This window comes from Augochlora pura, chromosome 4 (genome assembly GCF_028453695.1).
Source record: "Augochlora pura isolate Apur16 chromosome 4, APUR_v2.2.1, whole genome shotgun sequence".
Lineage (NCBI taxonomy): Eukaryota > Metazoa > Arthropoda > Insecta > Hymenoptera > Halictidae > Augochlora > Augochlora pura.
The window spans coordinates 1966192-1989479 of record NC_135775.1 but is presented as its reverse complement, the minus strand read 5'-3'; the positions used below and the strand labels follow the sequence as shown (position 1 = coordinate 1989479).

At 41.1% G+C, this 23288-nt stretch overlaps 1 protein-coding gene across 1 annotated transcript in view; it reads right to left on the bottom strand.

The window, feature by feature from the left end:
• Amon (prohormone processing protease amontillado) overlaps positions 1 to 23288 on the bottom strand; it is a 57409-nt gene that overhangs the window by 4750 nt on the left and 29371 nt on the right. The window contains exons 6-11 of the mRNA XM_078178482.1: positions 18818 to 19082; positions 14114 to 14326; positions 7604 to 7704; positions 957 to 1190; positions 415 to 579; positions 93 to 210 (exon numbers count right to left, since the gene is read on the bottom strand). Of these exons, the coding sequence (XP_078034608.1) occupies positions 93 to 210; positions 415 to 579; positions 957 to 1190; positions 7604 to 7704; positions 14114 to 14326; positions 18818 to 19082 (1096 nt within the window). The remainder of the gene's footprint in view (positions 1 to 92; positions 211 to 414; positions 580 to 956; positions 1191 to 7603; positions 7705 to 14113; positions 14327 to 18817; positions 19083 to 23288) is intronic.

Here is a 23288-nt window from a genome sequence, read left to right as displayed (position 1 = left end):
CTTTCTCCCACGTTTCATCGATCACCCCGCAAAAGCCACCCCCAACCCTTCCCCTCCCCTCCCCTCCCCACCTCTCTATAGTCCTCGCTCACCTCCAACAGCCAGGTTCCCTGCGGATACTCTCCCCAAGTATGAGTCGTCATAAAGGGCCATTTCGTGAAGCCATCCCTGTGGTCGTCGTCCTTGACCCTACGGCTCAGGATCATCGACCTGAAACCAATTTAGAAACGTTCAACAGGAGACTGAGGTTGAGCAATAATTGTGGCATTCTCGACTACTATATGTTTTAGTTATTATTATATATTGATATTAGTTATTATTATATAGTATTTTGTTAATATGTTAGTGCTATGTATTATTGTTATTAGAGTGCCGTAGAATTAGAAAACTGTAGAATAAAAAGATTAAACCCACCTGGTTCCCATCGGCGAAGTCAAGAAAAGCTCGAGATCGCCCCGCCTCGTCGCGTTCACCGATATGACGGCCTGCACGTGTTCCAGATAGTTGACAGCGTACTCCGTGCCGGCGCAGGCATCAGTCTTTATCTTCAGCAGGATCGATCGGTCGCTCGTCACCTCCCTGCGAAAAGGGAAATTGCCGTGAAGCCGCGGAGGAACGTCGGGATGACTGAACAGTCTGGCTGACTGGGGTTCCAGCGGAGATAAAGGTTACGGTTGGTAGTAAGTATGGTTGTAAAGTAGAGACTTTACTCTTCAAATCCATGGCGGTCGCAATCACAGAAAAAATTTTGTAACGATTTTATAGACGTTTGAATATGTGAAGATTTCGAGAAAATTTCAGAAAAAAAATTAATTAAAATTTTGACTTAAAAATTAATTTGTATTTAACAATCACGGAAATTTTTTATTAAAATATTGTCATTACAGTCTATTTAATTGTTAGGTGAGAGGTGATTGAGTATTTTAGGGATGAAATGATTTTTTTGAGGCACTCACTCGGACTCCAAAACGGAACCAGCCTCGCAGTGGTTCCTCGGCGGCACGGTCTTCCATTTGCTGGCCAAGGCCACCATGGCACCGGCGTCTAATACCCCATAGCCGAACAGATGGTTGAACTCGAGGCCGACGCCGTTCATGGTCCAGTGGAACCTCCCTTTGGCGTCGAACAGCGAGTTCCTTTTCGACGTGAGCACGGTCAGGTGCTGGATGTCCCTCCAAGTCAGCTGGGGACTGCAAAAGGGGTAAGTTGAATGTGATATGTGAAATAGGAAATAGGAAATAGGAAATAGGAAATAGGAAATGGGGGATAGGAGATAGGAAATTGAAAATAGAAAATAAAAAATAGAAAATAGAAAATAGGAAATATGAAATATGAAATATGAAATATGAAATATGAAATATGAAATAGGAAATAGGATATAGGAAATAGGAAATAGGAAATAGGAAATATGAAGTATAAAATATAAAATAGGAAATAGGAAATATAAAATATAATATTAGGAAATAGGAAATAGAAAATATGAAATATAAAATATATTAGGAAACAGGAAATATGAAATATGAAGTATAGGATATCAAATATAAAATATGAAATATGAAGTATAAAATACGAAATACGAAACACAAAACGCGAAATACGAAAAATCTTCTGAAACGCGAGATCCACCATAAATTCCTCGGCATCGTTGATTCGCTGAAATTGATCACGCAACAAATGATATTATAACCATCGGCGTTGTTTGATTTCCGAAACGTTCTCCACGCGAGAGCATCGCAGATTAACCGCGGATTTTAATCCACTTTAATTCGCGTACGAGCTTCTCTGAAAAATGATGATGACACACGAGAGTCCCGACGTTATTTAATACAGTTTCAGCCGTAGCAAGCAGTTTGTTGAAACCGCGCAACGGCGGAGATATAGTGTTTCTCTCGTCGGTTCATATACGGGCGCCACGGTTTTTAAATCACCTCGTAAAAAGTACATTAAACGCCGCTAAATCGAGGAATTTCGCGAAAACACGTTCCGGGAAATTGGACGGAAAAATAATGTTCGAATCACTGTGAACAATAAAAAAATATCAGCGCTGCAGAATGTTTTCTTCGACGGTGAACTTTTATGGTTCGTGGGTGGTTATGTAATTTCAGGAGAACAGCAGAGGAGCTTGTTAATTTTTTCATAAAAAAATAAGCTATATATTTCACGTGTTTTTCTGCCGTGGAATATTTTTCTCGTAATTAAACGAGACTTTTGTTTTTCGCCAGGAAAAATAATATCTTGGTGCTGCGGAATGTTTTCTTTATGCGTATTATATCATGTATTATTTATATATATATATATTTAGTTATAATCATTGCTTACTATTTATATATATATTTTTTTAAAATTTTAATTATATATATTTTTATATGTTATTATTTCTGTTATTTATATAAATATATATTATTAATCCACATTAATATATAATTTATATATTAACAACATTATTGAGATATAATAATATTTCATTCTCCTCAATCTCATCGAATATTTTACTATAGAATATTTTTTTGAACCACGGATTTTGCTGAAATAATAGAAATATACAAAACAGAAATAATTTCTCTGAAATAAATACCGAACCACGCGCAATTGAATTTGCTAGTCGACCCGTACATAGTTGGGGATCGCTTGGAAAATGGATTGCCGGAGTCCGGGTCACTGAAAAATTGCGTTCGCAGCAGAACGGGAAGCCAGGCGCAGCTCAACAATTTAGCGAGCTGAAGCTTCTCGCGAGAGAATGATTCACGGCAACGTGTGACAACGGTGTGTTCCCATTGTTCGTTTCCAGCGACGGTAAATTTCGCTCGGGCCAACCGCGTGCGCCGGCACGGTCGCGAAAATTGTGCACAAGCCACGCGACACCGACTAATTTTCCATTTCATAATGCAATTATTACTTTGTCGTAATAACAGTACAAATAATTGCCGATCGCCTTTTGAGCGACGATTTCATTTTTTAGCGATATTTTGACGGCGGAATATTTCGCGAAATTAAATTACGAAATTGGAGTGTTAAATTAATATGCAGTGTATGTATGGAGAATTAATTTAAAATATATATTTGGAACGTTAATATGGTAAATTAATATGGAAAATTAATATGCACAATATAACCGAAATATACTATGCATAAAATAATGAATATCATTTATTGTAATCTATATATAAATTATTATTAGTATAGTATATAAAATGTATGATAATATGTAATAATAATGTGTTATAATACATAAAATGTATCAAACGCAAAATATGGAAAATAAAGTGATTTTTAGAAATTAATAATGATAAAACAAATCTCAGTCCAAGTTCTATTAATTTACCAGAGTTCTAAAAAGAAATTATGAATAAATATCCTCTGTCCAGTGATTTTGTAATTTTCACGTCGCGCGATGCAGCGCGTGAAAAAAAGCGAAAGGTTAAGAAGCGGCCGGCGAGTGAAAGATGGTTAATGGGACTCGTGCCTGGGCTTTTGAAGTCTCCGTCAAGCTCGGTCGTTGGAACGTGACCCAGAAATGGAGACGTAACATTTGAAAGGCCAGGTGTGTACCCGTGCATTGGACGTCTCGCGGCGTTTACCGTTTGCCTAATTCACCGGCGAACCTGGCCATTTTCGAGCCCTTTTAACCTTTAGACCTTCTCGAACTGGAAAATGTTACATTTCGTATATTTTGCACGGTAGTTATGCTCTTCTGCAGGAATATCAATTTTGTGGAGTACGACGAGTATACTCGTCATGACAAAGAATGTTAATTATTGCTCTACGACGAGTATATTCGTCATGACAAAAAATATTACCATTTTATCGCGACGAGTATACTCGTCATAACAAAAAATATTACCATTCTATCGCGACGAGTATACTCGTCATGACAAAGAATGTTAATTATTGCTCTACGACGAGTATATTCGTCATGACAAAAAATGTTAATTATTGCTCTACGACGAGTATATTCGTCATGACAAAAAATGTTAATTATTGCTCTACGACGAAAAAAATCACAGTGCAACTTGCATAATTTTTTAAAAAAATTGCAAACTGGTTGATAAAAAAAAATGGATTTGTTCAATAATTTTCTGTTTTATTTATTCCATGTTAGGTTACTCGAAGTCGCGCAGCAATTAACGACGACTGAGATCGCAACTGCCTTTCGCATAATACGGACCACAATATAGATGTTCAACGCGTCGTTGTAGATCGGAGAATTAATTGTTACGAATATTGAATGATAGGCAGAGGGGCGCAGCGGCGGCGGCAACGAGTCCCTGTTATATCTATCGCGCGTTTCTCGTTCGCAGCCAACAAGTCGACGATATATCATACGCGGCCGCCGCTGAATTCCAATGTGCACGGCTCATGAAACAATCCATTTTATATACCGGTGCACATTCTCGGTCTACTGGCGCGGAAAATCCTGTTTAACCGTGTTAAACATCAAACAGCGGAGGATTCAATAGTAACTTCGATAATATCCCGTTGCCGCTTATTAACAACGTTATTAATTTCAGAAAATGACAAAGGCTAATGGCTTTTCTTTTAAAATATCGCTGACACAATTTCGAGAAAAATTGGCCAACTTTGAGCGACGATAACTTTGTTAAAAATAAAGGTAGGATGATGATTCATTTTTTAAATTAAAGATTGAATCTTCTACTTTTAGACTGTATTTTTATATTTTAAAATTTGCGCACCCTTGTCGCTGTAACTTTTTTAATACGAGGTCATGTTTTCGCGCTGATGATTGCCAAGTTTGACGAAGCGCACGGGCTGCGTTGAATTTTTTTCAGGGATGCCGTTTACTGGAAAATAAAGTTCGATTCTTCCCCTTTAATACAAAGAAAACGGAACGAAGATACGATTTTTTTTCGCAAAGTTACAGCATTTTGAAGTAACCCTTGCATGTGTGTCAAAACCACCCCAAGAGATTGACACGCTCGCGTGACAAGGGTGACTTTAAAGTGCTGTAACTTCGCGACAAAAAATCGCAGCTAAGTTTCGTTTTCACTATGTTAAAGGGGAAGGTTCACACTTCATTATACAGTAACCGGCATCGCCAAAAAAAATTTTTCACAGTCTGTACAATTCGTCAAACTTGGCAATTATCAGTGCGAAAACATGGCCTCGCAATTAAAAAGTTACAGAGTCAAGGCTGCACTACCCTTAAAATACAAAAATACTGTGTTAAAGTAGAGGTTTCAAGCTTTAATTTAAAAAAAGAGTCATCATCCTACGTTGATTTTTAACAAAGTTATGGTCCAACAAAGTTGGCCAATTTTTATCAAGAAAATTTCTCTGTTGTAACAATTTGTTTATTGAAACAGAGCGATGCGTTCGACAATATTTATACAACAGTATTTATTAATATTTCATTTTTAATTGCTCGTCACGGTTACAACGACGGAACGATAAATCTCAATCAGACGGTTTAACAACGCAGCGAAACCCGATCCGCCGGGTTTCGGATGTTCCATTAAAACGAGTTTTCCAGCTCCGGCGAATGTTAAAGAGTGAATGAAACCCGCTGGAAATATTATAATATCGAATGACGCGACTATATACATATTCGACGGGCCGGCGAACGAATATCTGATTCTCGTTCGCTCGGTGTCTTTCGCTGATTTCCATCGCGGAAACCCGAGCCGCCGGCTTCGATTCGACGCGATGACACAGGCCGAAAGAAGGAGCGCAACCCCCGCGCGATCGACGCCCACGCGTTCAGTAAATTACAATACCATTCGATATCGTTGCCGTCCGATACCGGACGAGTGTAACGCGCGCATGGGTGAAAAAATTGTTCGCCATGATCGACGTTGCGACGAATTTTCGAGCAACGAAAATATTCCGCGATGATATCAATTTTTGTCATAAAGGTAGCCTTAATTAATCAGTTAACTCTAATCGACGAGTATACTCGTCACGGAGAAGTGGCATAATACGATGCAATAAATAATAGTCGATATTTATAAAGAATTAAAATTAATTTAATAATATTAAATCAACCCTCTATCCCCACCCCTTTCTTCTCTCACAATTCCGCGCACCTAACCTAAATTGAAAATCACCGCCCAGCCAACCTTCTCCAAACATAAATAAACAATTCTACCAGTCGCTAAAAAATTTGTAAAAATCGTCGAATAAAAAGGTGACGTAAAATTCACAATGGCAACGAACGTTACGATGCAATAAATGAGAGTAAACGTTGCGATGCAATAAATGATAGTAAACGTTCTCCGATGCAATAAATAATAGTAAACGTTCACCGACCATCGCGCTGAATTTCCATGGGCCGCGTAGTCGAGCCTAATCCCCCATGAAAACGTCGGATTAAGGGTTGATTTGCGGGCGAAACGGCAAATTGTGATTCGGCGTGCTCGCCGACCGGAAACGATAATCGCCGGGACCGGTCGCGTCGATCGGCGCGCACCGCTTATACGCCGCCGAAAATCCGCTAACGGAACCGTTCCGTTTCGCATGACTCGCGCGGGCGACTGAATCGACACAGAGAACCGGCGGCAATCGACCGGCAGCGAAACCCGTTAACGAACGATTTCACCGGCGGCGACTGAATCGAAACACCCGCCCAATTGCTGTTGCAAACATTTAACAGCCTTTCGCCGGCCGAACGATTTTAATCCGCGCGAAAAAAAACCGTCTGCAATTTCTTTGTTTAACCTTTCTGTATTTAACCCTTTCGGTATCAGTGCCGGGGATATATGACGATAATTGCGTTAAAAATCAAGGTAGGATGATGAGACTTTTTTTAAATTAAAGCTTGAATCTTCTGCTTTAAGACAGTATTTTTTATATTTTTTAGTTGATGCTTTTTTATTATTGTAAATATTTAAATGGAAGGCAGAGTTTATTAGGATACGTTTGTGAGACCATATTAAAAATTGAAAAGTTCGAAGAAGTGCACAGTCTTTGAAAAATTTTTTTCAGGGATTCCATTTATAGGGAAATTAAGTTCGATTCTTCCCCTTTAATATAAAGAAAACGGAACGAAGTTGCGATTTTTTCTCGCAAAGTTACAGCAGTTTAAAGTAACCCTTGCATGTTCGTCGAAACCACCCTAAGAGACTGACACGCGCGCGTGACAAGGGTTACTTTGAAGTGCTGTAACTTCGCGACAAAAAATCGCAGCTAAGTTTCGTTCTCGCTATATTAAAGGGGAAGGTTCGCACTTCATTTTACAGTAAACCGCATCTCCGAAAAAAATTTTTCAGAGTCTGTACATTTCGTCAAACTTGTCCATTTTTGTCAAGCGACTGACCCGCGCGCGTGACAAGGGTTACTTTGAAGCGCTGTAACTTCGCGACAAAAAATCGTAGCTCGGTTCCGTTTCCTTTAAATTAAAGGGAAAGGATGGAACTTTATTTCACTTAAAACGGCATCAAGAGAAAAAATTTTTCAGAGACCCTGCGCTTCTTCAAACTTGGCAATTATCAGGGCGAAAACAAGGCTTCATAGTTAAAGGGTTACTTTAACTTAAATTAGAAAAGAGAAAGAGAGAGACAGAGAGGCCAAGAAAGGGAGAAAGAGAGAGACAGGGAGGCAAAGAAAGAGAGAGACAGAGAGACAGAGAGACGTGGAAGGCAGAACTCACTTAGCTTCGAGGGCCAGAGCAAATACGCCGGCGGCTTCCGGCGCAGCGGCCGACGTTCCGCTATGGGTCCTGGTGCATTCCCCGTAGAGGTCAGTGGTTGCCTATAGAAAACAGAGAAAAAGAAAAAACAATAAAAGACAACGTGATTAACCTCGATTAACCCCTTACGATATAATAACGAGTCAAACTCGCGATAAATAAAACTATAACAACTATAATATTAACAAAACTATAATAATTATAATAATAATAATTAGATTAACAAAACTATATCAAAATCAAATTGAATTTATCAAAGCCTGAGAAACAGAAATAAATAAAGACAGTACAAGAAACAAAAATGATTATTAAGGAAAAATTATTTCAATTATTAGATGATTATTAAGGAAAGTATTAAGGACAAATTATTGTTGAACGACACAGTGTAAAAGTAGTCGTAGCTGAAGGGGTTAATTAAGTAGCACCGTTTCCAACGGACGAAATTAAAATTCGCCTCGTTACAAGGAAAACGCCGTAGCCGCCACCATTTGCATTTTAATGGCAATTGCCACGGCACCTCTCCACCCTTCGGTTGATCTTCGCTCCGTTCGTGCCCGTGCATGCTAGTTGGCTACGAACCGTTTAAACCGATCATTATCTCTGCTTGTTCGAGGCGTTAGGACGAGAGAGAGAGAGAGAGATATCTGATAATTTTCCGTACGGTCGATCCGACCGTTATCGAGGCGAACGAGTCGATTTGTAAATATATTGTTCGTATTAGCCGATTTAATATAGTATTATATACTATACTATTATATAGTATATAGTATATTATATAGTATAGTATATTATATACTATATTGTACTTTATTGTAACATAATGTAATGTATTGTAGTGCGATATACAACATAATACAATTCAAATACAGTATAATAAAATAGCAACGAAAAAATTTGTATTACAACAATTTAATATTATTATTTACTACTTCAACATTAGCGTTGATTTAAATTAAACTTCATTTAATTTAAATTAAATTTGAATCATCTACCAATGCTCCAAACATTTAATAAAGCACGTTCTCAACAACAAAAATTCCACAAAACTCTCTTCCACCAAAAATACAGCAGAAAACACAGAATTTCTCTGTACCGTCTCGTTTCTAGTCCACCCGATCCTCGGACGCGGTACTCTTTTATTTCGCCGATAGCTCGGGCGTGAAATTCCCTTGGAAGAGAACACGATAGGTCGGGGGTGGGGAGGGGTGGTGTTGAATCGCGCGGAGGACCGTGTGCCGGCCCATAAAATCACGGCTATCGCGCACGGAAAAAGAAGCCCGCAAAAAACCGTCGCGCGCGATCCCCGCGCAACATCCATGAACATCCAGTTAACGACCCGCAGCTGTTACGTGAAAGACAGCCGGGACGATCTTGCAGATTTTCCGCAACGACGGGCGCCGACATCTAGCAGCGAGCCACGCGCTTCGAAAATGGCGGACGCGTGGGAAAATGCTGGGAAATATTTGCAATGTTTGCGTTGCCGCGAGAAACGTTCGATGTATCGCGTCGCTGGGACTTTATTTTTAGTGGAGGATTTTTTCAATTTTGTTTTTCTATTTTTTTTTTTTTTATAATTGTAAAGAATTTTTTGTGGATTTTTGCTGTGAAAAAAATACAAGCTATGTACGTATATATATTTCACCCCCAATACTAATCATAGCTCTCCCATAAAAAATAATCATCACCAACCCCCATCAACGATAAAACCGACACCAAAGACCCGAATATATCAAAATTAATAACAACAAATAACACCTCTAAAAAAATAAATTTTTCCCCAGGAGTAATGTGCCCCATAAAGGGTGCGTGAAAATCTTTCGTAACTCGACTACGCTGCCTAGTTAGTATCCCCTTCCCGCCTACGCGAGTTTCTTCAGCGGCTGGCGACCATGGGGAGAGAGGGGGGATGGGTGGTGGTGGTGGCGCAGGTGCCGTAAATTATTAATAACGAAGTATAATTGTAAGGGAGGAGGGCGAAGAAGACACGCGACTGCGTGGGCAGAAGGGAGGGTTGAAGGAAACAGGGGATGAAGCCCGAGGGAGAGGGCGAGGAGCTCGGCACCCGGGTTAGGGGGCGAAGATTGAGGTGGAAAGTGTTTTCTTATTTGACCAATCGTTACGGTCGTTTCGTTGCGTCAGAGACCGGATAAGAGAACGCCTCTACTCGGAACAACGTAACCTCTTTGTAATTATCGTTAATTTATTTTTCGTCTCTGTTGTTGGCACGCCTCTAGTTTCGCGGTGATGGATGGGATATTTATAGAAGGAGGAATGGAGGATGGTGTTTCTTCGTGTCTGATCAGTGGCGTGGTTGGACTACTGCTGTGTGTTGGATGCTATATTGAAAGCTCTGAAGTCTGATAAATGATATAGCAAAAGTATTTAATGATAGATAAAAGTCTGATGCTATATTAAAAGCTCTGAAGTCTGATAAATGATATAGCAAAAGTATTTGATGATAGATAAAAGTCTGATGCTATATTAAAAGCTCTGAAGTCTGATAAATGATATAGCAAAAGTATTTGATGATAGATAAAAGTCTGATGCTATATTGAAAGCTCTGAAGTCTGATGAATGATATAGCAAAACATTAATTATACAAATCGCACCAAAAATTAATCAAATCTCTGCTTCTAAAACACTCTATCCTCTTATATCAAAAACAACACAGGACACCCAGTATATATCGGCAGATTAGTCTCCCTAACATATGTATATCCCTCGAGCAGGGTTCTTTGTTGTCTAAAGAAAAATTAGCGATAAAAATACAGGCGGCCCGGTGCGTTATAGAGGGTGGTGGTTCTCGTCGAGTAGTAGCCGTTCATCCGACTTAAGAGTCCCGATAGAGAGGAACGCGTCGTCCCACGCCTATCGGGGTCGGTTCCCGAGAGGGCCACCGGTGCCATCTCACCGGGGATTATCCCGCGGAGGGAGCCTGGAATCTCGGACCGTGGACCACAAAAGCTTTTGCCGGACCCTCGGAAACTTTCTACTCGCGGCTTTATGGACGCTCATCGGCGATCGATCGGTGGAAGACTGTGCATGGCGAAAAGACGCGATTCTCTAACTCTCTCTATCTTCCTCTCTACCACTCTATTTCTATTTATATTCATCTGTATCTATGTCTATCGCTATCTATCTATTTTATCTAGCTATTTCTAGTTCTATCTGTCTCTAGCTCTATCTAGCTCTATCTATCTATTTCTAGCTCTATCTTTAGTTATCTCTAGCTCTGCCTATTTCTAGCTCTATCTATCTATTTCTAGCTCTATCTTGAGCTAACTCTAGCTCTACCTATTTCTAGCTCTATTTATCTATTTCTAGCTCTATCTTGAGCTAACTCTAGCTCTATCTCTATCTCTATCTACCTCTAGTTCTATCTGGCTCTAGCTCTATCTATCTCTAGCACTATATTTAACTATCGCCAGCTCTATCTATCTCTAGCTCTATATTTAACTATCATCTGCTCTATATTTAACTATCGCCAGCTCTATCTATCTCTAGCTATCTCTAGCTCATTTCTCTCTCTATTTTCTCTCTCGAGAAGAAGCCGGTATCCCCGAGTGACACTCGAACGTACCACGGGTTTCGAGGAGAGATGTTGATTTCCACCGAACACGATCTCCGCCCGTAGAGCCGGCGTGTTCGCCCTAATTAGGCGTCCTTTGTGAGGCCATTAGCAGAGGGGGGAAGAGAGAGAGAGAGCCTTCCCGCCGGTTGCAAGCCGCGGTCTCGTCGGAAAATGAATCAACTGTCCGATCCCTTTGTTCACGGAGAATCCAGGTCGTTTCGCGGATGGCTTGAACGTTGCCGGGATATACCCTTCCACGTTCAACCGCGTATTCATCATTTATTTAACTCGCATTGTCTCGCGAACGCTCTTCGGCCACCTGCTAATTCGTTGTAGAAGAAAAGGTAATTGTCTATATGTCTGTCTGTGTGAATGTGTGCGAGAGAGAGAGAGAGAGAGAGAGTGCTTTTGTGTTTGTGTGCGTGGGTTGCTTTATGCACGAGTTCCGCGTAAGAGTTTCATGGAAAAATGTAACGGAGATGTATATCGAGGTGGAAGAAATTTAATGTGGCTGACCAATGGTGGACTTGTACTACTGTGACGATCATTTTAGTGAATACAGGATTCAATTTTTATTATATTTTACCAACTCCGCCAGTCATTATTTAAATAAATAAAAATTGTTACTATTTTCTATGAACTCTGTCATCCATTGAAAAATAAAATAAAAATTCGTTCAACCTTTTTGAAATATTTCCAATCAACTGGACCACGGTTGTCGGTGAATAAATAAAAATCGCGCAGCTTCCAGCTGTCAATTTTACCGGAACTCTTTCGTCGAACGTCCCCCAAAAAAAGAGAGAATGAGGGGAAAGAGAAAGAGAGAGAGAGAGAGGAAGAGGGGAAAAAAAGGAGGAAAAGCTGAAATATTGGACGGAAATGCCGGATGTCGACCGGACGTCGCCACGGTTCCCAGGTTTCCTTGCCAACGGGTCCAAAGCCGGGCGACGGCAGCCCGGGGCGCGGGTTTAGCGTTCTCGTGCCGAAACAATGAGTTCGAGGGTCGGCCACGGTGCTCCACGGTCTTGGAAAGATCATGGGAATCTGCATGGTTGCGCGGCGGAGAGAGATAGAGCCGGGAAATATCTCGCCGTTGGAAATGCCACGCTTTTATTCAAATCGCAATCCCTCTCGCGCTCGGAGAGATTCCCGGACCGTGTTTGCACGGTTAATTTATTTTTATCCGTCTCCCTCGCGTTCTCCTCGAATGCAACATCGCACAGTGCATCCTCCACACAGTGCATTCGTTGTTCTCCGGTAACAACTTGCACGCGTGAAAATTCTATCTCGGCGACGAAGAATCAGAAATAGTTGTCGAAGCTTTTTTCCTTGGGAGGAAGAAGAGATTTTTAGGGCAAATTATGAGACGATCTTGACGTCGATGTTAAGCATTTGTTAGTTAATTTAGAACTTGATGAGTAATAATTTCATTTGATTTTAAGTATGCGTGATTTATTGATAGTTGAAATTAGTGGAGCTGTAGAAATAATTTCTGCTGATCCAGAAAGCCAAACCTACCCTTAGGGTACGGAAATTTCAATAAAATTTTAAATTATATTCCCGTCAATGTTTTTAAATGCTATATAGCTTAAATTAAAGCTAAAAGTGTCTACTTTCCAACGAGGTATAATAAATTAAAAAAGCATCGCATGGTTCATTTCTACAAGTCCAGAAAGCCAACCCTTCCCCCCAAAATGAATGACCCTAATATTGAAAATTCTTGAAAATTTATTATTAAATCTCTCAAATTACCAACACTTAATTCTCACCTAAATGGCACCCTTCTGTAAAATCGTCGATTAAGCTGGTTACGTACAGTCTCCGCGTGCCGCGCCGTGGTAAAAGCGTCGCAAAACGTTAATAAACGCAGCGTCCACGCTCTCAGAAGTCGTTGGTTACCGGCAACCTTTACCGGCGGCTTTCAGCGTTAAAAAATTCGATGCCGGTAGTCAACGAAGTTACGGCCACCGTAATCGATAACAACTTAAGGCTCTCCCGGTGGCAAGAAATCTCCTGTTAAGCTGCCGACAGGAGCATTAAGCCCGGATGAAGCATTAACGGGCCGTTAGGGCTCGTTTTTAAAGTTCACCGCCGGAGGCGGCCGTCTCGCCGACGCAAAATTGCAACGAAACTTTACGGGACAAAGAAAAATGTCGAGGAATGTATTTTTCGAATGAAAAATGAAACGAATGTTCGGACGACGCGTTAAAACTACCCCTATGCAAAGGTCACCTTGAACGGCTGTAACTTCGCGAGAAAAAATCGCAGCTTTATTTTTGTTACCTCGAATTGAAGGGGAAGAATCGTAGTTAATTTTAGTGCAAACCAGATCCCCGTGAAAAATTAATTGATGATACTATAATTAAAAGTTCGTTGCCGAAAAAGTGAAGGAACAGAAAACCACCTCTATGCAAGGGTCACTTTGAACCGCTGTAACTTCGCGAGAAAAAATCGCAGCCTTATTTTTTTTGCCTCGAATTAAAGGGGAAGAATCGTAGTTAATTCTACTGTAAACGGCATCTCCATAAAAAATTAATTAAACTCCGTGCACTTTGTCAAATTTGGCAGTTTACAATATGGACTTAGAAACATGACTTCGCAGACATGGTCCCACAATTAAATAGTTACGGTAATAAAAAAGCATAAATCTTGAAATATAAAAAATACTGTCTTAAACTAGAGGCTTCAAGCTTTAATCCAAAAAAAGAGTCATCTTCCTACTATAATTTTTAACAGAGTTATAAATAATCAAAGTTGGTCAATTTTACCAAAAATGTTTTCCAAACTCTTACCCCCTTTGTGGCGCCTTGTTCACTTAACAGGCGAATCGTCGCGCGAAGTCCGAGACGTTGTCATCGGAATTGTTTAACGAAGGCCCGATTAATCGTGCGGTCACTCACCACGCCAATTTTGGGGTCCTTGGCGCCGTTGCTGAAAGTCGACGCGAGGGTGCTCGAACAGCTCTCGTCGTAATGCGCGTTCTGGCCGTCGTTGATGGCGCTGTTAATGCTGACGGTCCACATGCTGGCCGCGTAACCATCGCAATTGCAGTCGTCCTCCTCGCCGCCGTCACCGGACGCCCACACGTAAATATTTCCCAGACCGCGCCGCCCCTGCAAACAGAGAAACCGGAAAATTTAATACTTTCTAATACTTTAATACTTTAATACTTTTCTTTAACACTTTAATTCCTCGCACTTTAATGCATTTAAATAGTTACAGTAATGAAAAAGGATAAATCTCAAAATATAAAAAATACTGTCTTAAACCAGAGGCTTCAAGCTTTAATTTAAAAAAAGTTTCATCTCCCTACGATTTTTTTTGACGGAGTTAAAATTAGTCAAAGTTGGACAAATTTGTCCAAAATATTTTCCAAACTTTTACCCCCTTTGGGGCTCGTTGTTCACACAAAAGGCGAGGAAGAATCGCGACGCGAGGATAAAGAAAGGTAGAGATTTCAAGCTTTAATTTAGAAAAAGTGTCATCATCCTCAGGTGCTTATCTGTCGACACCTCCACTTCAGAAGACGCGTCGTCGAGAGCGCTTCCATTACAGCCTTGTAATGGCCTCGTAATTAGCCTTGTAATAGCCTCGTAATAGTCGCGGAGACATGAACGATTGGAGAAGATTTTGAACGAGGACACGTCGAGGCGTCCCTAAAAGAACCGTCGTCATCGACGTCGTCGTCTCGACGGTTATCGACTATATCTAGCGCACTCGACTCCGGTGAATGGCAGCTCCGCTGTAAAAAGCCTAATGGCGGCGCGACCGGATACGAGGCTCCCACTTCCGAACAGCTGCGAAAATATTCTGCAGGAGCCACAACAGGTGTCTGCACGCTTGTTAATGTCAGGTTATGTTAAGATACGTCGGCCATTAGCAGAGTTATTTCGACGGGGAGCGGACTTTTATCGGCCGACTAATTTCATTCTGTTCCACTGAATTTTCTCGTCCTTTGGAGACCGAGAGTACTATTATTTTATTTTTATAAATTCTCGAAAACCGGGGATTCCCGAGTATTTTCTTTTATCTTTATAAATTGTCGAAAAAAGGGTTGAGGTAGAAATAATTCTATTTTGCTTAAAGAAAAGCTTCTGTTGCCTGATTTAATTTCTGGGAATTGTTTAGCGAAAATAGAGCGTGGAATAAATTTGTTTTGCTAGCTAGTAAACTATTATCGCTCATAAAATACCGATTCCGATTTTTATAAATTATTCAATATCAAACAGACAAATAATTTTATTAACACAAAAAAAACCCTTCCATTACCCACCCCACTTAATTAATTAATTATTCAACGCACCGAAAATTCTAAAACGCACCGACCACTTTTTAATGCAATTTTTATTAAAATACAAACCGAGAAAAAATTTTATTCAGCTGTCCAAAGAACATGCGCATCCTGTCCGCTTCGTTTTAAACCAATTAGTTTAACCCCGGATGGAAAAATAGCAGAACGCGAACAAACGTTTTCCGCAGAGCTGTTTACAAAAGAGAAAGAGAAGAGAAAAACACTGATCGCGAAAGGAAACAATTCGTTTCGCCGCGACCCTCGAGCAAAAACAATTCAACGATTAATTAACGCAGCGGAGTCGGACGAAGCGTTCACCCCTCCCCCACCTCCCACACCCCCACCCCCAACTGTTCGACTTCGCAAATATTTGGAATGGAAACAACGGAGGCAGGTTGAGTCGAGCCACGCGCGTCGCAGGTGTTAACGGCGGAACTAATTAGGCGTCGAAGGGAGCCAATCGGTAATTCGATGCCGAATTTGTTTAAAACTCGCGTTATTCTCTAAATAAACAATTTATATAATCGACGCTCCGTTTTGCTCTGAATTTCTTTGACCAAATCTCTCGATAAAATAATCGATGATCGATCGATCGAACGATCTTTAAATCGTGCCACCTTCGATCGTGGAACCTGCAATCGAACCACCTTCAATCAACGAACCTTTACCTTCGATCACAGAACCTTCAATCGAGCAACCTTCACCTTCGATCGCGGGACCTTTAATCGAGCGCGTCGACAATTAACCGCGTCTCCGGCCGAACAATATTGTTACACCGTCGACAGCACGACAAAAACAACGACCCTCCTCCCCACCCCTCTCTCTCTCTCTCTTGCAACGCCCCCAGGACTCCGTCGATCTAATTATCTCTGTAATTAGGTCTTGCCGCGGCGCGTCGTATCTCCGATGAATTATCGACGTTTTCGTTCGCGTAGACCGCCGTGCGCCGACCGTCGTTGATTGGATTCCGCGCAATTATCGCCCCCCCCCCCCCCAAAGGCTCTCTTCGGCCCTCGGCCCCAGCTGGAAATTTCGAAAACACCGGGCTACGCGACGGAAATCGAATTACCGCGAGTACAACGAAATCCCTCCCCTCCTCTCTCTCTCTCTCTCTCTGTTTAGCCGGCGTGGATTGCGCGCGGTCCGCGGAACCCTTTCCGTTTCCGCGAACCGCTGTTTCCACGCGCGAAATATTGTTCGAAATTTATTCGAAGTCGAGGCAGATCTTCGAAATTTATTCGAAAATTAATCTCGTTGATTGTTTGAATTTATTCGAGGTATTTATTTCAGGAATTTATTTGAATTTAATTGAAGAATTTCTTTGAAGAATTTCTTTGAATTTAATTGAAGAATTTCTTTGAAGAATTTCATTGAATTTAATTGAAGAATTTCTTTGAATTTCTTTGAAGAATTTAGTTCAATTTATTTGAGGAATTTCTTTGAAGAATTTCTGTGAATTTAATTGACGATTTTATCGGAATTCAATTGACGAATTTCTTTGAAGAATTTATTCAGTAAAAAGCAAATTGAAAACAATTATTACGCGAATCAAATTCTACTAGTAATATTCTTCAAATGCAACGCAATTTGAAGAATTAATTCGATTTGTTACGCGGATAATTGCACGGAATAAAAGACAGTAAAAGAGAGAACGGATCACCCAGTTACCAAAGGTGAAAGTTCAGCGGAGTATAAGCCGATTATTAGAGTGCGGATGATTTCAATGTTTATAGATAGAAGATGCAACAGAACGAAGAGCTACGGAACAACGAACATTTCCCTACAGTAGAAATAATAATAGTGATAATGGTAATGAGTTCAATTATCAACGAGGTAAACCCTTTGTCGCAGAGAGAGAGAGAGAGAGAGAGAGAGAGAGAAGGAATAATAATAATAGCAATGGTACAAGAGTGGATTAAATGGAAAAAAATTGAAAGAACAATTTAAATGCTAAAATGTGAATAACAATACTAATAATGTTAGTAACAATAAAGTATCAATTATGCAAGTAAAAATGAAATAAAAGCAAGTTAAAGTCAAACGAAGACTTAAATATAAAAATGTAAAATAAAAAGCAGAAATAGTAATGATAATAATAATAATGTAGCAGCCATGGTAGAAAATCTGTAAAACAAAAAGCAACTGAAACACGAAAACGTGAAAGAGAAAAGGGAACAAATGTCGGCGTGGCATCGTAAAGGGTAGTCGCATTGTTCGAGTTCCATTTCTTCCAGCTCCTCGGCAACGACCTTTTCGAAACTCGCTGCGAGCCGTTCTCTCTCGATTAGAGTGCACTCGAACCCCCGTTCTACCGTGCCGCGCGGCTAACAAAACGTGACCGTTCTACCCCGTCCGGAAGAATTTTTCCCCGGAAGCCGTCGGGGGAAGCGGAATGTCGGCCGGCGTCGGAGGAGCCGGAAAATTGCGAGAGCAAACGCGGCGACGGAACTCGCTTTCGAGTTTCCTCGCCGAGTGGAAAACGGACGAACGAAGAAGGACGAACGGAGAGGGGGGAACCGGGCGAATAAAAATGTCGGGAAGCAGCTCGCACGTGGCAAATGTAAACGTCGCGCGGAATGCTGATCGCGGTGCGGCGAAGACGCGGCGAAAAATCGTCGCGGAAACCGGAAACTGGAGCGGCTGGATATTCGGAGCGTTGTCGGGCTTTTCGAGGACCTGTCGCGAAATTGGAACGGGCGAGGCTTCGCGGTAAAGGGTGAAACGTCGGCCGTGAATCTTATTGTTAAATTATTATATTGAATGATTTGCGAAGCGTTGCCGTATGATACTATACTTAAAAAACAATAACTTTGGACGAGGTTGATATTTTTGGATGCAAAAATTATAGGCATGTTCTTGATAGATTGGTGGATCTTTTTGCATAGTTTGGAATTTTTCTGTCTGGTAGTTTCGTTAATAAAAATTCTCAAAGATAGGTATAGTTGCTGCTACAGAGTGGCGCGTTCGATTGCGTCGAGGGACTCTGACGGACAGATTAAAATAATTAATAATTATACTGCGTATTTGCGCATGAAAAAAATGTGTCTGCGTTCTTCAAAGATCACAGAATCCCTCCGCGAAGTCTAATATTTTTCTACCAGCTCCAGTTTCTTTAAATAAAATCGCCAGATTCGGAATTAATTAGGTGGGCTGTTGATCGAAGGAAGCCCGTGATAGTCAAGGGCGACGACCCCCGGGTTAATCGCGACCCTTATCGCCGACCCGAACGAAGGACGGTAAGGAGATGCCCTAGCCGGGGAGGGATGGCAGGGACAGCCGGTGAAGGGAACGTGACACCGAGAGAGAGACGCACCTCGTTAACGCCGCGCACGATCGCCCTCATGGTCGCGTTCCTTGGACCGTCGACGGTCTTCCCGTCGTCCGTCGGTCCCCACGAGGCGCTATAAATGTCGATGAGGTCAGGTTCGTGTCCCATGCTGTTCGCCTCGATCAAGTCGGTCATGTAAGGCTGATCCAGCATTCGGATCCCGGCCACTTTCGAGTCGTACGCGACGCCCACGCCGCACACGCCGTTGTCGCGGGCCGCCGCCACCTCGCCGGCGCACCTGGTCCCGTGGCTGCGAACAGAAAAACACGATCTCGTGAGAAACCGTCCCTGGAACCTCCCCTCCAATCGTAATCCCCCATTTTTTTCGATAGAAATCCGCTAACCCTGTCGGAAGATTTCTAAACGAAAGGTTTTCTGAAATAGGAGACGAACGCATTTATTTGAGTATACTTTATTTTATTGTAGTTTATTTGATTTCATTGTATTTGATTTTATTGTATTTTATTTCACTGTATTTTATTTTACATTTTAAGATTGCGTTTATCGAATTTTATTTTAGGTATTTTAACTAGCTTTCCTTTTTCGCAGCTTTCGACCGGGGTCTACATGACTAGTAGCAAGGATTCCCATCGAAAATACCAGAAGCACTTAATTATTTCACGCTTTATAATTCTATTCTACGTATTCGTATTTTTCTAATGCGTTTCATAATTTTATTTCAGTTATATCGGTTAGTATTTTTATCTAGCTTCGATCCGGGGTCTACACAGTGACGCGCAAGGACTCCGCGGAATATCCTACCGAGTAACGCGACGACAGCGAGGCGGATGGACGGACGCGGTCGCTTAATCATCGCGTGGCTCGCCGAAAAGGGACGCGCGACGGTTTATCGTGGGAATTAATCAGCCGCGATTAAAGAGTAATTAGACGGGGGCGCCGCGGCGATTAATTACAGGCGAGGCCCCTCCCCCGAGAGGGGGACGTTGTTGCCCGTCGCGTGACGAACATTACTCAAGAAATAATTTCCTCGCTGACGACAAGTGTCATATAATCTGCGTCGCTCTTACGACGGATCTGGATTGTCCGACAGTAATTGTTTATAATTAAATTGCCGGGGAGTATGAGCGGTAGGAGGGAGAGGGGGAAGAGCGCGACCGTACCGAGACATTCTCCGCAGCGGATGCAGGGAATTCCTCTGGCAGAATTCGACCCCGGAAAATCGCAACTATGAGCTTTTCTCCTCCGACAATGAAATACCGAGAATGACGCGCGCAAGAAGAAATTTGCTAGTCGGAGCCACTTTACGATGTTCGAGGGGAGCACAAAGAACGGGGAATGATAATTATCCTCTTTACTGGGCGCGGGAACTTCGGCGCTGTCGGAGAAAATGCGGAAGATTTATGTAAATTTGCATACATACTTTATATATTTATTTGATATTTGTTCTATTACTTGAATTTATTTACTTGCATTCACTTGCAATATATTGAATTTTATATTTATTATTTATGTGTTATATTTATATTAATTTTATTATATATTGCAATATATTGCATATATTTAATTTTTAGAGTGTATATAATATTTATATATTTCACACGTTAACAGTTGACTTTGTAAACATCCATATATAAATTTATAAAAATTGCCGAGATTTAGGCTAACACAAAATGGTCCCATAATTGACCAGCGAGGAGCTGCGAAGCGCCGCCCCTAATTGCTCCAATTTTATTTCATCAGCAGCCTTTAACAAAACCCTCGCAGTTTAATTTAATTTGATATAATTGGCACGAATTAGTTATCCGCCGTTCGTACTTTAATAATTTTATGGAACGTTGGATTCTGTTATAATTCTGAATTTTTCACCGCCGTGAATATCTTCCCTTTATTATTTCCTGTCAGTCATATATATATCATATGCTCGCAAATTTATTTCTCCGCATTTTCCAAGCGAATTCTCTCCGCGCGGTAAATAAACTTTTAAAAAATCTACGCTTCACGATTTATTTTATTTAAGAAAGGAAAACCTCTCCCGACATTTTTCTACACATTTATATATTCACGTGCTTCCGCTTCTTCTTGCACGAGCCAAAGACGTTCTTACGTAAAGGAAACATGAATTTCGCATTTCCGAATGATTGCACGCTATCGCAAGAGAGCTCATGATAAAACAAAATATAGGAGCTGCATTTGCCTTGGATGTTGTCGGATGCATTGGAGAAATATGGTGAGACGAATTAAAAATATGAACGTTATGGTTAATTATGACATGGAATTTTATGTTGTTTATATTTTTATAAGCAATAGTGTAATAATTACTTTGTAAAATATCCTAGTGTTTCTATAGCTTCAATTTAATTTTGTAGCCTTTCAATAGCTCCCCCCAAATTTCCTAGCATCCTTAAAGCCACGCCCACTTTCCTGGTGCTTCTAAGTCCACGCCCAACTTCCTCAACATCTTGCAAAGCTGTCACAGTTTCACAGCACATCCAACGATACGCCAAAGTTTTCCAGCTTCTCCTGTGACCACGCCTCTGTTTCCTAGTATCCCTAAGGCTCCGCCCACATTGTCTAGATTTTTTGAAAGCTCCGCCTCACTTCTTCAAAATTTCAGAGACGTCGCTTTAACTCTTTGACAAATTCCTTTCACTTCCCAGCGTTTCTGTAGCTTCAATGAAATTTCCTGGTGTTTCAATAGCTCCGCCCAATTATCATAGCATTCCAAAGCCACGCCCAACTTCCTTAGCACCTCGCAGAGCTCCGTCACACTTTCACAGCACATCCAACGCACGATAAAATTCCTCGACCTCTCCTAAGACCACGCCCCACTTTTCTAGCACCTCCCATGCTCCGCCCAAATAGCCACTGTACCCAAGACCACGCCCATTCCCCAATTTTCCCATTCCTACACTCAATTATCCTCCACCAAGTCCACGAAATACGTCACTAATCCTGAATATCTTCTCCCCGCGTCAAAGAATCGGGGACGACGTCATTCCACAACTTGCACACCGGAGTTTATGGTCGCTCTTTTATCGCTCGTTTCTTTCATCACGCTCTAGTCAATGCCGTCATTGTGGCCCGTTTACCACGGGGTTCCGATTGCGCCAATAAAATCAGGAATGGATCTCGTAAAACGCGGAATAATGTTCGTCTCATGCGCGTGGGGCCGCGTAGGTCTCTCGAAATCGCCGACTTTTTCCCGCGCTAAGTAAATAAGGCGGCAATATCACGGATTAACGGATTCACCGTGAACGACCGGAAAGCGCTATAATCAATTTCGCATTCGTTTTCTCTCCCCCTCTCTCTCTCTCTCTTGGGCTCGTTCCAACTGCGGTAATGAAGATGGATCTCTTTAAATTCGAAACTCGCAACGATGCAATAGGTCAATGATCGACGCTGGCTTTGTTTATTCACCGAAGCTACATTTATTAACTATTTCTTTATTATTTCATTTCGTCATCACTTTATTTTCTTATTAGCGTTGCGATTAATTTTCTTATTTTCAAAGGAACCAAAATTGCTTTGAAATTGTAAATCCAAGACACTGGTTTTGATAAATAAATAATAATATATATTTAATAAGTATCTAGTAATTAAGTTACTCTATTTAAATTTAGTAAACTTTCCTTTGGCTATGTTATTAAAAATTTCGTTTCACGTTACGATTAATGCATACGATTAAAAATCGTTTGCTCGCAATTATTATCAACTTCGCATTAATTAACATTAATATACCATCGTTAATATTCGAATATTAATAAGATCCTCCCGGATAACGGAGCACCGACCCTTTCGTTATAAAATGTGGAAGTGCCTGGAAAGATATTAAAAATTTCGTTTGAAAGGGTTTCATCCTAGCAGACTGCGATCCAACCTTTGAGGACGATAATCGGAGTTCCCGAGGGCGGAATCGAAGGGAAACGACGGGGAGTCTTCTCTTCTCTCTTTTTTTTTGCCGGTCCGCCCGACGGAGACGCGCGCGCCTGTCAGCGCGGAAATTGCTCCGGAGCCGTTACGTAAAGCTCGTTATCGGTTCCGAAGAATCGCATTCTTAGCTACGGCCCGCATTATTTCCAGCGTAATTCACGGAAATATTTTCCGTCGGACCAATTCCGGCTAATTTCTTTCCTGACGAAGTGACGATGCTTTCGCTGAATCGAGAAACCAGCGAATTAATCATAAAATATCAAAAAAAATTACACTACAAAGTAATAAATCATAACAAATTCTCACTATAAATTAATAAATTACAAAAAATTACGCCATAAACAACTGCAACTACAAATAAATAATTGTTACAAAATTGCACTATAAAATACCATATCACAGATACCTAAAATCGAAATTAATCGCAATAACTTTTTTCCAAAAGCCTTATAAACAATGCTAAAATATGCTCTTTAAAAACAATAAAAATTAGCAAAATTTCGCCGGTGTCACGTTGTTAGTGAGAATCGACAGGTGGTTCGAAATTCTCGGCGGTAGGCACACG